We start from the raw sequence: 15,200 nt of genomic DNA on the forward strand, positions 1-15,200 counted from the left end.
AGCTGCTGTTGTCGCCGCATGCGGGGTGGGTAGTCTGGGTACATGTTAACTCTGTATATGGCAGAGAATGCCTTGGGGAAGGGGTGACGATCAAGCCTAGTCCTATTGTCTAAAGTTAGCGCAGGTGGGTGAGGGAAGCCAAGCCTATATAAACACAAAATGAGGCCTTTTTGGCAAGTTGTCATCCCTGCAGACACTTTGAGAACGGTGGACGTGTTGTTGACAAGAAGCTCCTCGCCATGGTAAGACAACCAACCAAACGCATGATGCTTAATATCTTTGGCTCTCCTCTCTCTCCCTCCTTGTGGAGGTCATTGGGCTCGGTCTCTGTCTAGACTCTAGCTGAACTTCTGGTTTTATTTTTATTTTTATTTATTTGGGGGGTGGGGGAACAAGGTTTTTGGTTCAAGTATCATATGGTTATTATCAGGAGTCCACTTTTTATTAAAGGACCACTTCACCACTTTTCAACCTATGTTCATAGGTCCTCACTAATAATCATGATAAAATGGTACAATATTTTCTACTCAGTCTGTGTCTCATAGGAGGGCTGTGGGCAGTTCAGCAACCCGTCCACCAGTGACATAATCGTTAGGCAAGTTTTGTTTTCTTTTGTCACTGGTGGACGGCTTTCTGAACTGCCCACAGCTCCTCCTACGAGACACAGACTGAGTAGAAAATTCATGATTTGTATCGTGATTATTAGTGAGGATAGGTTGAAAAGTGGTGAAGTGGTCCTTTAAGGAAAAAAAGGGGGAAAAAGTACCATGATTGTCATATACAGTAGCATTTACTGTCAATTGAACTCTGAAAGTGTAAAAACCTGTAAATAAAAACCGCTAATTACATCAGATCCTCACTGTTGTGTGAGGGTCACTTCATTCATGTTAATTAACACCATAATTACGATTATTATCATCATTATCTGTTAGATATTGCATGTTCACTATAGCGGGAATTTAACAAAAAACCGAACACAAACAAACCGTTTCTACGGTTTTGTTAATATGTATTTGGTGCAGAGGGAAATGGAACAACATATTTTCAGATGGGGGTCGGTGGCATATTACATATAATTTTTGGGGTCCTTGACATGAAATATTGAGAAGCACCGATATATAAACATGCGGTTTTTATTTTAAAAAGATTTTTTTTAAATTTCGACGTCAGGCCTAAATGGGTTAAAATGTATGGTTATCACCCCTACAACCCCCATGTCTTGTCGTCCTCCACCTCACAGTCACCAAAGAAGGCCAAGAAGAAGACGGCGGAGGCCAGCTCCAACGTGTTCAGCATGTTTGAGCAGGCTCAGATCCAGGAGTTCAAGGAGGTGGGTTCATTCAGCATGTGTGATTTAGACTTTAAATAGGGATCCTCCTGCTGCTTAACAGCTTCCGCGCCATTGGCGTAGATCTAGGTCAATTGAAGCCTATTATTTAATACTACGCTTACCGCCAGATCAATGGCAATTGCGCTTTTATAGTGCATTCGATCGTGCAAGCCATAATGCTACTTACGTTAGCATCGGGTAGCTAGCTGTTGTTGTCACAAGACTCGGTCGCCCAACTTAGAATGGATTATTATGGTGCCGATGATCTATCTGTTTCTTTCACTCGCCTGTGTATCTCCTATTCCTTGTCCCAGATGGCATTTTTGGTCAAAACAGCGTTTCTTTGACGGCACAGAGCCGACGATGGGGACTCCATAGACCCATTTTGTAAACAACAGTCGTCCTGGACCTGTTCAACTAACTAGGAAATGTGGCTTTTCAAAATAAGAGCTCAACTGGAAAAAATGCTGGCGTGAATTAGATTAGATCTAATTCTAAATTACTTTAGATCCTAAAGTACGGATTGAAAATGTACTTGAGTAAAAGTACAAAAGTATCTGCATCAAAATGTACTTAAAGTACTCATATTGCAGAATGTCACATTTCACAAGTCAAAATAGCCGATCTACAAGCTACGCATTGTGACGCGACGCATTGTGAGCTTGTAGATCGGCTATTTTCAAATGGCCGAAATGTACAGGGTTGAAGTGGTTAATGTATGTTTTCTAATCGCCAAAGTAACTAGTAACTAAAGTTTTCAAATAATTGTATAGTGAAGTAAAAGTACAAATTTTGGCTCCGAGTACAAATGCCTCAAAATTGTACTTAAGTACTTAAGTAAAAGTACTTAAAAAGTACTTTCCACCACTGTTAACGACTACAAATACACTGTGCAGCTTTGCATCTTTGTATCTTTTGCATCTGCCCGTGTGAAAGCAGCGTGACGTTGTGGCGGGATACGTATAAGGTGCTCCTTTTGAGTACTATAGCCAAAAATAATAATGTGCCGTCCTGCTTATATGAGACAATTTAAAATTAAGCTTCTATGACTAGTACTGACATAATGCCTATAAGGCGTCTTACTGGTATATATTATATGTCTGTATAACTCCCCAAGAAGCTGATCTTCTCTCTCTCTCTCTCTCCCTCCCTCCCGGCCCCCCCAGGCATTTACGATCATGGACCAAAACAGAGACGGCTTCATCGACAAAGGCGACCTGAGGGACACATACGCAGCCCTGGGTAAGCTTACTAGCTACTTTTGAGGCCATGAGTATACCACAGTACTCAAGAATCACCAGACGAGAGGCCTCCTCATACATGTAGCCTAGAGGCACACAGACACAGATGTGATAGCCTATATACGTCAAGATTCTTCATGTTAGTTTACCAGTAAGAATCGCCCTCGCTGTAAAAAGGGAGAGGTCGCGTGCACGCCTGGGTGACGGCAGACGGCAGACTGCTGGGCGAGCGCTAGCGCTTTGGAATGGGGGGTCAGATCAACATATGGAATGAATTCTGTATACTGGCCATATACGGAGCGTGTCTTGAGTGTACAGGGTTTGGTGAGGTCAGATCAACATATGGAATGAATTCTGTATACTGGCCATATATGGCGCGTGTCTTGAGTTCACAGGGTTTGATGAGGTCAGATCAACGTATGGAATGAATTCCGCACTGGCCATATATGGAGCGTATCTTGAGTGCACAGGGTTTGATGAGGTCAGATCAACATATGGAATGAATTCTGTATACTGGCCATATACGGAGTGTGTCTTGAGTGTACAGGGTTTGGTGAGGTCAGATCAACATATGGAATGAATTCTGCACTGGCCATATATGGCGCGTGTCTTGAGTTCACAGGGTTTGATGAGGTCAGATCAACATATGGAATGAATTCCGCACTGGCCATATATGGAGCGTGTCTTGAGTGCACAGGGTTTGATGAGGTCAGATCAACATATGGAATGAATTCTGTATACTGGCCATATACGGAGTGTGTCTTGAGTGTACAGGGTTTGGTGAGGTCAGATCAACATATGGAATGAATTCTGCACTGGCCATATATGGCGCGTGTCTTGAGTTCACAGGGTTTGATGAGGTCAGATCAACATATGGAATGAATTCCGCACTGGCCATATATGGAGCGTATCTTGAGTGCACAGGGTTTGATGAGGTCAGATCAACATATGGAATGAATTCTGTATACTGGCCATATACGGAGCGTGTCTTGAGTGTACAGGGTTTGGTGAGGTCAGATCAACATATGGAATGAATTCTGTATACTGGCCATATACGGAGCGTGTCTTGAGTGTACAGGGTTTGGTGAGGTCAGATCAACATATGGAATGAATTCTGCACTGGCCATATATGGAGCGTATCTTGAGTTCACAGGGTTTGATGAGGTCAGATCAACATATGGAATGAATTCTGCACTGGCCATATATGGCGTGTGTCTTGAGTTCACAGGGTTTGATGAGGTCAGATCAACATATGGAATGAATTCTGCACTGGCCATATATGGCGCGTGTCTTGAGTTCACAGGGTTTGATGAGGTCAGATCAACATATGGAATGAATTCTGCACTGGCCATATATGGCGCGTGTCTTGAGTTCACAGGGTTTGATGAGGTCAGATCAACATATGGAATGAATTCTGCACTGGCCATATATGGCGCGTGTCTTGAGTTCACAGGGTTTGATGAGGTCAGATCAACATATGGAATGAATTCTGCACTGGCCATATATGGCGCGTGTCTTGAGTTCACAGGGTTTGATGAGGTCAGATCAACATATGGAATGAATTCTGCACTGGCCATATATGGCGCGTGTCTTGAGTTCACAGGGTTTGATGAGGTCAGATCAACATATGGAATGAATTCTGCACTGGCCATATATGGCGCGTATCTTGAGTGCACAGGGTTTGATGAGGTCAGATCAACATATGGAATGTCAGAAAAGGAAGGACGGGTGGGGGAAGGATCAACATATGGAATGTCAGATCAGGTCAGCTCCATGGAATGGAGATCTAAGGTTTTGAGGTTTGACGTCGGATCATCGGATGTAGAGTTGCTGGCCGGCTCCATACTGTATATGCAGATATGGAGATCTAAGGGTCTCCATGATGTCACGAGATGTCAAGAGGAGTGACCATATATGGAGGCGTGATGTCACAGGGCGTGACCATATATGGAGACCAATGGCCAGACGGCCGGGGGATGCAGGTTTTCATAGTAAATGCGACCTACTGTCGCAATTAAGAAACAGAAATGTGGAGCAGACAGAGACATCGATAGTGTTCAAGGCAGTGTATCAATGTCACATGCAAGTCAAACACAGCTGATAGCATCATTGCAGGCGGTAGAATTTGCAGTTCTTTCTTGTGTGTGTAGTATGTATGTACTAGTGCAGGGGTGGGCATTGGGCAACTTTGACCATGGAGAGGGCCACTATATTTCCATACTCACTCCAGAGGGCCACTATATTTCCACACTCACTCCAGAGGGCCACTATATTTCCACACTCACTCCAGAGGGCCACTATATTTCCACACTCACTCCAGAGGGCCACTATATTTCCACACTCACTCCAGAGGGCCACTATAGTTCCACACTCACTCCAGAGGGCCACTATAGTTCCACACTCACTCCAGAGGGCCACTATAGTTCCACACTCAATCCAGAGGGCCACTATAGTTCCACACTCACTCCAGAGGGCCACTATAGTTCCACACTCACTCCAGAGGGCCACTATAGTTCCACACTCAATCCAGAGGGCCACTATAGTTCCACACTCACTCCAGAGGGCCACTATAGTTCCACACTCACTCCAGACGGGCCACATTGCATATTACTGTCGTAGCAAAAATAGCCAATCTACAAGCTCAAAACGTGTCGCAGTGCGACGCGTTTTGAGCTTGTAGAGCAACTATTTTTGCTATATTTGAATTGAAATCCTGACTCTTTTTTTTCATTTTTGAATTGGAATCATGAAAAGTAACCTTTTTAGGTTTCAAATGCATTTAGTTATAGTTATTTTAACTATGGACATACAAAAGACAATAACATTTTAATACTAGTAATTAGCTGAAATCAATAAGGGGTCCGTCCGCCAGTTGCCCATGTATGTACTGTACTAACTAGAGGTTATTAATCTTTACTGTATGTCAAATTTAAATCACAAATGTTTCACAAAACATGGTTATTGCAAAGCTTAGTTGTATTCAATTGAAAAAGTGTTTTTCATTAGTAATGATTAAAACTAAAACTAAACGTTGTGAATGGTGTTCTGCGTTTGTGGCTCCAGGCCGTCTAAACGTGGGCCAGGATGAGCTGGATGAGATGATGAAGGAGGCTCCTGGTCCAATCAACTTCACCATCTTCCTGGCCATGTTTGGTGAGAAGCTGAAAGGTCAGTTTGGAGCCCCGGGGGGGCATCATCATCTGCATCATGGGGACCATAGGAGGCCTCAGCTATGTTTCACCCGTTTCAATTGAAACGGGCCTCCACCCTCAGGGGGGCCTCCAAGCTCCAACTGAACGTCAGGCGTCAGTCAAACCCCCCGCCACTCTTGGCCCTCTCTATCTTGCTCACGCCTTGCTCTCTCCCACAATGTTAAGTTACACCTATTTTATGTTAACCCATTTTGACGTGAGATCAGATTCTAAAAAGGTCTGTTTGAAAATGACAGTTTTCTGAAAAAGCTATGTTTTTTTATGTCAGTCGTTCTTCGATTTTTCCAAAATAGCAGACCTACAAGCTCGTAGCGCGCCACTATGAGCTTGTAGATCTGCTATTTTTCAATAGCTAAAGCATAACATAATGCTAACACCAAAAGGGGTTCCCGCCCAAAATGGGTTAAAGGGGCATTCCACTCATTTTCAACATTTTACTATGTCATTAATATACCTTAGAGCTGTTGTGTGGAAATAATAAAAAAGTTCCCCCATTCTGTGTTTCCTAGAACTAGAGGTCTGAAAAAAATCATTAACATGGTGAAACACATCTTGATGATGTCATCAAGATGTGTTTCACCATGTTAATGATTTTTTTCATAATTACAGTTCTAGGAAACACAGAATGGGGGGACCTTTTTATTATGTCCACACAACAGCTCTAAGGTATATTAATGACATAGTAAAATGTTGAAAATGGGTGGTTTTCCCCTTTAATAACCTAACTAACCAAATGTGCAGCATTGGGAGGTAAAGGGGAGACACTTTAATTGTGAAGGGACGACAGGATGAGGAGAGGTGTTGTTGTTGCTAAGTACCACAGACGAAAAACAGTCTAAGTCCAAATTTCAGACTGACCCCTCCACGAAAAGGCCTCGTTGTCCTGACCCCTTATCTATCATTTATACATTATGGATCAATAGTGTGGACTTGGACTATTCGTCTGTGGCATTCATTATTGTCGAGAGTAATGGCTGCGTGTGATATTGAACTGTCAAACTATTTGTATCAATACGGCTGTATCAAGAAAATAATGATGTCATAGGTATATGGGAGGCCTCATATTTGGTCTTGAAACGGGCCTCCAGATTCCTAAGGCCGCCCCTGATGGGAACGTGTCGGGGGGCATGGCATACGAAAAGAGATGCCAATTCTAGGATAGGGAACGTCTATTTCTTTCTCCATCTGTCTCATGCATGTCCCTGTATTGTGCTAAAACGTGATGGTGGTTTGTTAAGCCATTCGGGGCGGGAACCCCTGTTGGTGTTTTAACTATTATTTTAACCCAATTTGACCTGAGATCAGATTCTAAAAATGTCTTCTACATCCTGACAGTTTTCTGAAAAAGCTATGTTTCTATGTCAGTCGTTCTTTGATTTTTCAAAAATAGCAGGCCTACAAGCTCGTAGCGCGCCACTCGGTGGCGCGCTACGAGCTTGTAGACCGTCGGCGGTCAATTACATAATCATTTTTTGGGTCCTCGATATGAAATAGTTTGAAAACCACAATCCTGCCGGGAGCTGCCTATGCCATAGAAAGCATAGGTGGACCCCAGGCTATAGAAAACCACTGATATAGAAACATGGGCTTTTTCAGAAAACTTTCATGATTTAGAAGACATTTGTAGAATCTGGTCTCAGTCCTAAATGGGTCAAAGGGGACATAATGTGTCGGGCGGTTAATCTGACAGCAATCAGAGAACCCATCGTCAAAATATTTAGGAAAAACGGCAGCCTCTTTTCCTCTGACAATGTCTCGAGAGAGGCTAATGTCACATAGTGACAGTGATTCTCTGGCCTGCAGGTACCGACCCGGAGGACACCATTCTCAGCGCCTTCAAGATCTTTGACCCAGAAGGAACGGGCATCCTCCGGGGAGAAGAGTGAGAAACATTTTGTCAATTTAAAATTTAAATTCCACGTTCCAGGTGGTCTCTCCCGCAGCTAAATCCTAAATGATGGAGAATATTGTAACCAAATGGGCCCTTTATCTAGATCATTGACTCTCTAGAGAGTGTGAAATGATACCAATTTGGTTCAATGCTACGCTCTCAGGAGTTAAATTATTGTTAAACTGCGTCTGCAGTATTACTTGATTTACAAGAAGAATAATTGTTTTTTTTGTCCATTGTCCATCCGATATAAGGTTGAATAAATGAACAAATAGTGAATGATTTTTCTTTTTTCTTTCTTTATAGCATCAAATACCACCTCATGTCTCAGGCGGACAAATTCACAGAGGATGAGGTAATGCACGTCTTATAGCACTTGGGCACTTTTGGACAAAATAGCAGATCTACAAGCTCACAACGTGTCGCGCTGCGACGCGTTGTGAGCTTGTAGATCAGCTATTTTCGGGGCGCAACCCAACACTCTTTTAGCTATAGTGGAGATGCGGTGTGTACGACATTGGATTTCGAAGCAAATTTGTTCAACGCAAAATGCTGCGTTCCAAGTTCAGGAGACTTCGGGGGGGGGGGGAATTCTCCTGAATGCTGCCTTCCAGCATGGCATGGAAAGGAGTGGCATTTGTATTTCTTTCTTGCATTTCGAACGCAGCATTCACTCTGGTATAAATGCTGCATTCGTTTGTCTGGAAAGGGCAGTTGCTTTACAGACGGGTAAAAGGGGCAGGGGCTGAAGCCCCCCTTTGATGTCTATGTGTGCACGTCCCTGGATTCAGAACCGGACTCTGCCCTTTCAGCAGACCCGTCTAAAAATGCGATAAAAAACGTCTAAAAATTAAAGTTTTTTGGATGTCTATCCTTAGATTAAACGTTGATTAGCGGTTGTTTAAACGTCTATATATAGACGTTTAAACCAGGGGTTCTCAGCGTTTTTGGCCGGGGACCCGCGGAAATGCTTTGGACATGTCTCGTGACCCCCGCCCCACTGCCAATACAAACTGACTGCAAAAATACCCAATAATAGAGAAAATATATCATAAATGAATACTGAAACCAGATATAATCATTAAGGAAAGTTTATGCATGTACTATGTAAACTCTTCATTACCATTTTCCAGCCATTCAGTTAAAAAAATAAAATAAAAAGGAAATAATTTGGAGACCCCTCAAAATAATCTGACGACCCCCCGAAGGGTCGCGACCCACGGGTTGAGAACTCCTGGTTTAAACAACCGCTAATCAACGTCTAATCTAAGAATAGAGATCTAAAAAACTTTTTAGCCGTTTTACTTATTTTCCTTGAATTCATGGATTTCTTAGTTTTTGTTGCGTTCCTAGGGAGACTACAGGGCTCAGGAATGGGACTAAAACAATAACAAAAAAGTCCATGAATTCTAGGGCTTCATGGGGTGTGTAATTGATATAATTCTTTTTTTTTTGTGGGGTGAACTACTCCTTTAAGCCCTATGTAATTGTGAAAATAGCCTAGATGAGCTGATTTTGCAATGTGACACGTTGAGCTTGTAGATCTGCTATTTTCACTATAGAGGGTATATGCGCATGCATACAGTGAGTGGCAAAGTGAGTTTGACGTTGTTTTAGGAAATCAGATGGGACTGTTTTGATGGGCTGTCAAGGCCAGAAAGTAGTTTTTTGAGGGGCAGGTTTAGTGTTTGTTTTTAGTTCAATGTTTGTTTAAAAACGCCATTGACAATGAAGGGGAAATGTACGTCATATTGTCCCTCATTACGTCATATTGTCTCTTTATTCTTAATGGCGTTTAATGTTGGTGTTTGCACCCTTTGTTTTACATCACCACTACGTCACCTAATCAACATGAGTTAGACTTTAATATATTAGCGCCCCTCACTTCACACAGGTGTGATTTTTTGCTACTCAGTAGGTGTATGATGATGATCTCATGCGCATACCCTCTATTCCACACTAGCATGGCTGAAGAAAAAAGGGACACAAGTAGCATGTGCTTAAATTCATAATTATTTAGAAAATGTTTCAGATGTCAAACATTTCTGAGATGATAGAATGATGATGGATGATGATTGATGCATATAAATTTAGGATAAGGGAAGGATTGAAGACCAATCAATCATCTGGACTCTGGAGGAGTACCGTGGAGGAGAATTTGTAAGAATGTAATAGAGTACAAATACTCAAGAAGTCAGAATTAAGGACTGTAAACCTTTTAAACAAGTGAATATTAACTTTATCTTTACTGTTATAATGTTAAACTTATATAACTGTATTAATACCTTTTAAGGATAAATACTTTAGAGGAAAACTACAATACTAAAAGGAAAGAATTAGGCAGAGAGTAGAAGTATCAGAGTATACCAGAATACCTTAGAATGAGTTTGACACCAGACACGGAAGAAAGAAGTCCACACCAGAGCTATGGGGATTTTCCATTTGATATATATTACAAATCACATCGGGAGAGAAATGGCAGGTCCGTACAGCGTTAAAACGATCTCTCACTGACACATCATCAGTGACAACATTTTATACTACATAAGTCATAACATCCTTTGGACATGGGGAAGTAATGTATTTGAGTTCAGAGGGTAACCCAAAAGTGAATTATGGCGACACCTATTGCCGGGAGGCCTACTTGGGATACGTGGCAAATTATACTTCCGGTAAAATCCCGGAAGAGTGACCGAAGGGAATTGTAGTTCTTTAAGTAAATGTAGTTCACAGCCCAAGTTACTGACAACCAGCTAACGTAACTAGGAGACAATTTGTCTGCCCTAGCACCGTACCAAGGCCGAATAACATGTTTTTCACCAGAGGGGCAGATAATGCAAGACGTCCAACAGGAGAAAACAATCTTTTATCTTACTCGCTGACTGGGGGAGAGTGAGATTTAATACTATCTGTTTTACGCTGGGGCAGAAATGATATGTAAACTCAGTGGGATACAGGGCATGAAAAATACATAGTTATTGAGAACATGGAAACTACCATCCACCAAAAATAACAGATCTACAGATCTAATAACTCAAAATTATCCATCAATGATGGTCATGGAAGAGGAACCTTCTGAAAAGGTCATGAGCCAAGGATAATCAACTTCAACATCTAAAAAAAAACAGACATGCTAGTGTTAAAACTATTTGAGAGTACATGGGCTGCGGGCATCAAATCCAATCTGAATCATCCCTTCAACGATATTGACGATTGTTGCGCGAGTTGTGTCCATTTCATTTGGAGTGCTTGGTGCTGTGTCGTCTCTGTGAGGTTTTAACTCCATTCAGGACGGGAACCCCTCTTGGTGTTTTAAGCATTATGGGGGGGGGGGGGGGGGGGGGGTCCCTGGAACAACATATTTTCAGATGGGGGTCTGTGGGCCAAATACATATCATTCTGGGGGTCCTTGTCATGAAAAAGGTTGAGCACCACTGACATAGAAACATATAGGTTTTTCAGAAAACTGTTAGGATTTAGAAGCCTTTTTTTTAAATCTCAGGTCTAAATGGGTTTTAACCCATTTTGGGCGGGAACCCCTTTTGATGTTTTAAGCGTAACGTTATACTTTAGCTATTGACAGCTAAAATGACAGATCTACAAGCTCATAGGCTTGTAGATCTGCTATTTTTGAAAAATCGTGAAAATGTGGCACAAATTTGGAATATATATTCTTTCAGAGCGAACATTTTCAACTCATATCTTTGCTTCTTGGGGGGGGGGGGGGTTCCTGGAACTACATATTTTCAGATGGGGGTTGGCGGCCAATTTCATAAAATTCTAGGGGTCCTTGACATGAAATAGTTTTGAGAACCACTGACATAGAAACATATAGGTTTTTCAAGAAAACTGTCAGGATTTAGAAGATATTTGTGGAATCGTCCTCAGGTCTTTAAATCTCTGAATCCTTTCCCAATCCTCCTGCTGCTGCTGCAGGTCAATCAGATGTTTACGAACTTCCCGCTGGATGTGGCTGGGAACCTGGACTACAAGAACCTGTGCTACGTCATCACCCACGGAGAGGACAAGGAGGCGGAGTAATGAGAGAGGAGGACATGACGCCACCGCCGCCGCCCTCACAATAAACCTTTGATAAAAAAAGTCTACTGTCCGTGTGTTAGTGGTGTGTTGTGTATTATTGGACGCGGGAACCCCTTGTTGGTGTTTTAAAGCATCATGTTATACTTTTGCTATTCAATTCAATTCAAACTTTATTCAACACACTCACAGTGGGGTCCATAGGGCGGAACACGTCATAAAACATAAAAACACAAAAGTAAACAAACTATAAATAAACAAAGCATGAACAAACAGGGGGGACTTATCTCTGTATAGGCTAGAACGCCAGTGGCTCCACGACAGCCTGACAGAGCTCTTAGCAGGGTTGGAAAGTGCTACAATGATGCTTCTCACAGAGCCTGTTAACCTGCCCATAAATCTATACATGAGGTTAACGTAGCACAGCAGGGCAAGTTGGGTACATTTATTTCTACAAACATTTGACTGGCACTACACTGCAGCTTTGAGCAGCAGTCTCATGCAGTCATTGAAAATGTGGCGCAGGATTTTCTGAAAACTGAAAACCTGTTCTCCGGTCTAAATGAGTTAACTGTTCTTTAACTGGAAAGTAGCCAGCTGAGGTGGTTCAGGCAGATGCCTGAACTTCCATCCTGGTTAGGATGGAAAATATCGACTCACTGGCCTTGGAACGACTCGGAATCCCCCAGGAGTAAGTCACTAATGTTGCTCTGGAGAGGGAAGTCTGGAGCACTCTGGTGGAGCTGTTGCCCCCGGGACCCGACTACGGATAAGCGGTTGTAGATGGATGTAAGAATTATACAGTAATTATTGGCAGAATCGCTGAAAGTTTGGAATATTTGGCTGTCCCGTTTTCACATTTAGAAAATGAATAAAATCTGCACATCCAGTCGAGTAAGAGTCTTTGTTTAATGATCAAAGTGCTCCGCAGCAGCAGTCATACCAGACAGACAAACGCGTTTCGGCGCGCAGGCCTTCGTCAGTGTCAAAATTGGCAAGCAACGGAAATGACATGGCTATATAGAATGTTTTGTTCAATTAAAAGGGACTGTACAGCCGTGTCTCATTATTAAAGACATACATAGTAGTGAACATACATATTGTTATAAGAAATCAATGTCTCATTTCAGAATCCACATTACAAACACAGTTATTCATAGAAAACAGTTTAACACCAATTCTTCATTTAGACCTTTAGGAAATACAGTGTTTAAGAAATGGATCCAAAATGCTTCACGTTGCAATAATAACCGATCTCTGTCCCCACCTCTCTTTAAAGGGTTGATATATTCAATGCCTTGAAACCTCAGGGTACATATGTCATGTCCAGTGCTGTTGAAGTGTCTAGCTATGGGGGACTTTTCTTCTTTTGTCCTGATGTTGCTTTTATGTTCAGTGATTCTTGTTCTTAATTCTCTTTTAGTTGTTCCTATAGAGCAGAAGCCACAGGGACATTTTAGGAGATAGACAACATGTTTTGTTCTGCAAGTGATTCTCCCTTTTACTTTAATTTTTTTACCTGTGTGAGGATGTAAAAAATCCTCCCCTTTGATCATGGCGTTGCAATTAAGACAGTTATTGCATGGGAAGTTACCTGAGGGTAGTGAGGACATGAAATGTTGAGGTTGTACATAAATATCATTTTTAACAAGTTTGTCTATTAGGTTCTTAGACCTTTTATTTGCAAAGATAGGAGGAGTAGAAAAAGTTTTACCTATAGAAGGGTCACTGGAGAGAATATGCCAATGCTTTTTAATTGCATGTTTAATATGTTGAGAAATAGGAGAAAATGTGCTACACAAAACTATTCTTTGACCTGTCGGAAGACGATTTAGGGGTTAGGAGATCGGTTCTATCCAACTGTTTAACTCTGGACTTACATTTATTTAAAGTGACTTCTTCGTACCCCCTTTCACTGAACCTGGCACTCATATCAGAGGCTTGTCTCTCAAAGTCTGCCTCTGTACTGCAGATTCTTTTGAGTCTCAACATTTGGCTATAAGGTAGCCCTTTTTTTAAATTGGAGGAGTGATAGCTTGAATAGTGGAGATAGTTATTTCTATCTGTTTTTTTGCGGTACACTGTAGTATGTATACCCAATGGAGATTTAGTGACACTCACATCTAGGACACCGTTTCAGAATTAGCTTCGAGGGAGAAGTTGATAGAGGGTAACCTTGAGTTCATATGAGAAGTGAAGTCTATATATCTAAACCAACATTTTATGTAGGCCTTGAAAGGGTTATTATTATATACAAAGTCTTCCTCAAATTTTCCCATAAACAGATTAGCATAGTTAGGAGAGAATGGGCTGCCCATAGAGACACCTTGTTTCTGAAGGTAAAATACATTATCAAATTTAAAATAATTCTTAGTAAGGACCTCGTTTGCTAAGTCCATGACCAAATCAGTGGGAGGTGACTGGTCGTCTCTTGACTACATATAATGTCGAAGGGCTTCTAGCCCTTCTTTGTGAGTTACATTTGTGTACAGACTAGTTACATCCATAGTGCATAAAATATCTGAGTCTGTTAGTCTTTGATAGAATTTAACTTATTCAGAAAATCGGTGGTGTCTCTCAAATAGGAGGGCAGTTTAAATACCAGGCTCTTAATATGAGAATCAACAAACTGAGAGAGAGGTTCAGTTAGAGAACCATTACCTGCCACTATGGGGCGCCCTGGAACAGGTGTTGTACAACTCTTGTGGATTTTAGGTAGAGTATACAGAATGGGTCGGATAGGGTGTTCACATACCATGAATTTGTACTCTTCTTTAGATATAAATTGATCAGACAAAGCTTTGTCTAATGTATTTTTAATTTAATTAGAGAATTTAATAGTAGGGTCACATGTCAACATGGTATAATGATCTGCATTGCCAAGCTGTCTTTTTATTTCAACTGTGTAGGATTCTTTGTCCTGTAGGACTATAGCACCGCCTTTATCGGCTCTACGGATAACTATAGACAGATCATTAGACAATTCTTGCAAAGCATTTATCTCTTGGAAAGATTAGATTAGAATGGCAATGGTTAATGGTCTCATTAGGGGAAAACATAGAAGTCACATCTTGGTCAACTAACCTACAAAAAGTATTCACAGAAGGATTAAATACAGGAGGAACTAGAAAAAGTGCCCTTCTGGGCACAGGTCTCCACCAGGAGGATAGGACTGTGTGAGATGTTTGGCAAAATGTTTAGGAGTAATATAAACATGTTTGCCTTTTATGGCAATTGGATGATTTGAGGCATTTTGTTCCAAAAATGTGTTTTGCAAAAATCAACCTGTTGGTGGCGCTATAACAGGCCAATGTGAAAAGGGTGGGACATATTCCTCAGCCTAGTAAGAAAATGTGTGAAAGATTTCACGTAAATTGCATGCTGCGTTCATGATTTGAGGCTTTTGTTCAAAACGGGGCAATCTTGCAAACTGTGAAAGCCAATTATAGCCAATTAGGATGGAATATGAAATATCGGACAGATCCGAC

At 41.6% G+C, this 15,200-nt stretch overlaps 1 protein-coding gene across 1 annotated transcript; it reads left to right on the forward strand.

Annotated features, from left to right (window-relative positions):
* Nucleotides 1-219: 219 nt before the first annotated feature.
* Nucleotides 220-11,723, forward strand: myl10 (myosin, light chain 10, regulatory). Its single transcript, XM_079507246.1, has 7 exons — nucleotides 220-242; nucleotides 1,241-1,330; nucleotides 2,497-2,572; nucleotides 5,635-5,739; nucleotides 7,587-7,665; nucleotides 7,981-8,029; nucleotides 11,611-11,723. Exons 1-7 carry the CDS (start codon nucleotides 240-242, stop codon nucleotides 11,713-11,715), a joined length of 507 nt encoding a protein of 168 aa, XP_079363372.1. The 5' UTR covers nucleotides 220-239; the 3' UTR covers nucleotides 11,716-11,723.
* Nucleotides 11,724-15,200: the final 3,477 nt, after the last annotated feature.

Source organism: Electrona antarctica, assembly GCF_951216825.1.
Source record: "Electrona antarctica genome assembly, chromosome: 8".
NCBI classification, from domain to species: domain Eukaryota; kingdom Metazoa; phylum Chordata; class Actinopteri; order Myctophiformes; family Myctophidae; genus Electrona; species Electrona antarctica.

Excerpts from the sequence above, each read along its gene's own strand:
- myl10 (XM_079507246.1), top strand. Across the intron at positions 2,573-5,634 it reads GGACACATACGCAGCCCTGG|GCCGTCTAAACGTGGGCCAG; the intron begins GTAAGCTTACTA and ends TTGTGGCTCCAG. Across the intron at positions 8,030-11,610 it reads ACAAATTCACAGAGGATGAG|GTCAATCAGATGTTTACGAA; the intron begins GTAATGCACGTC and ends CTGCTGCTGCAG.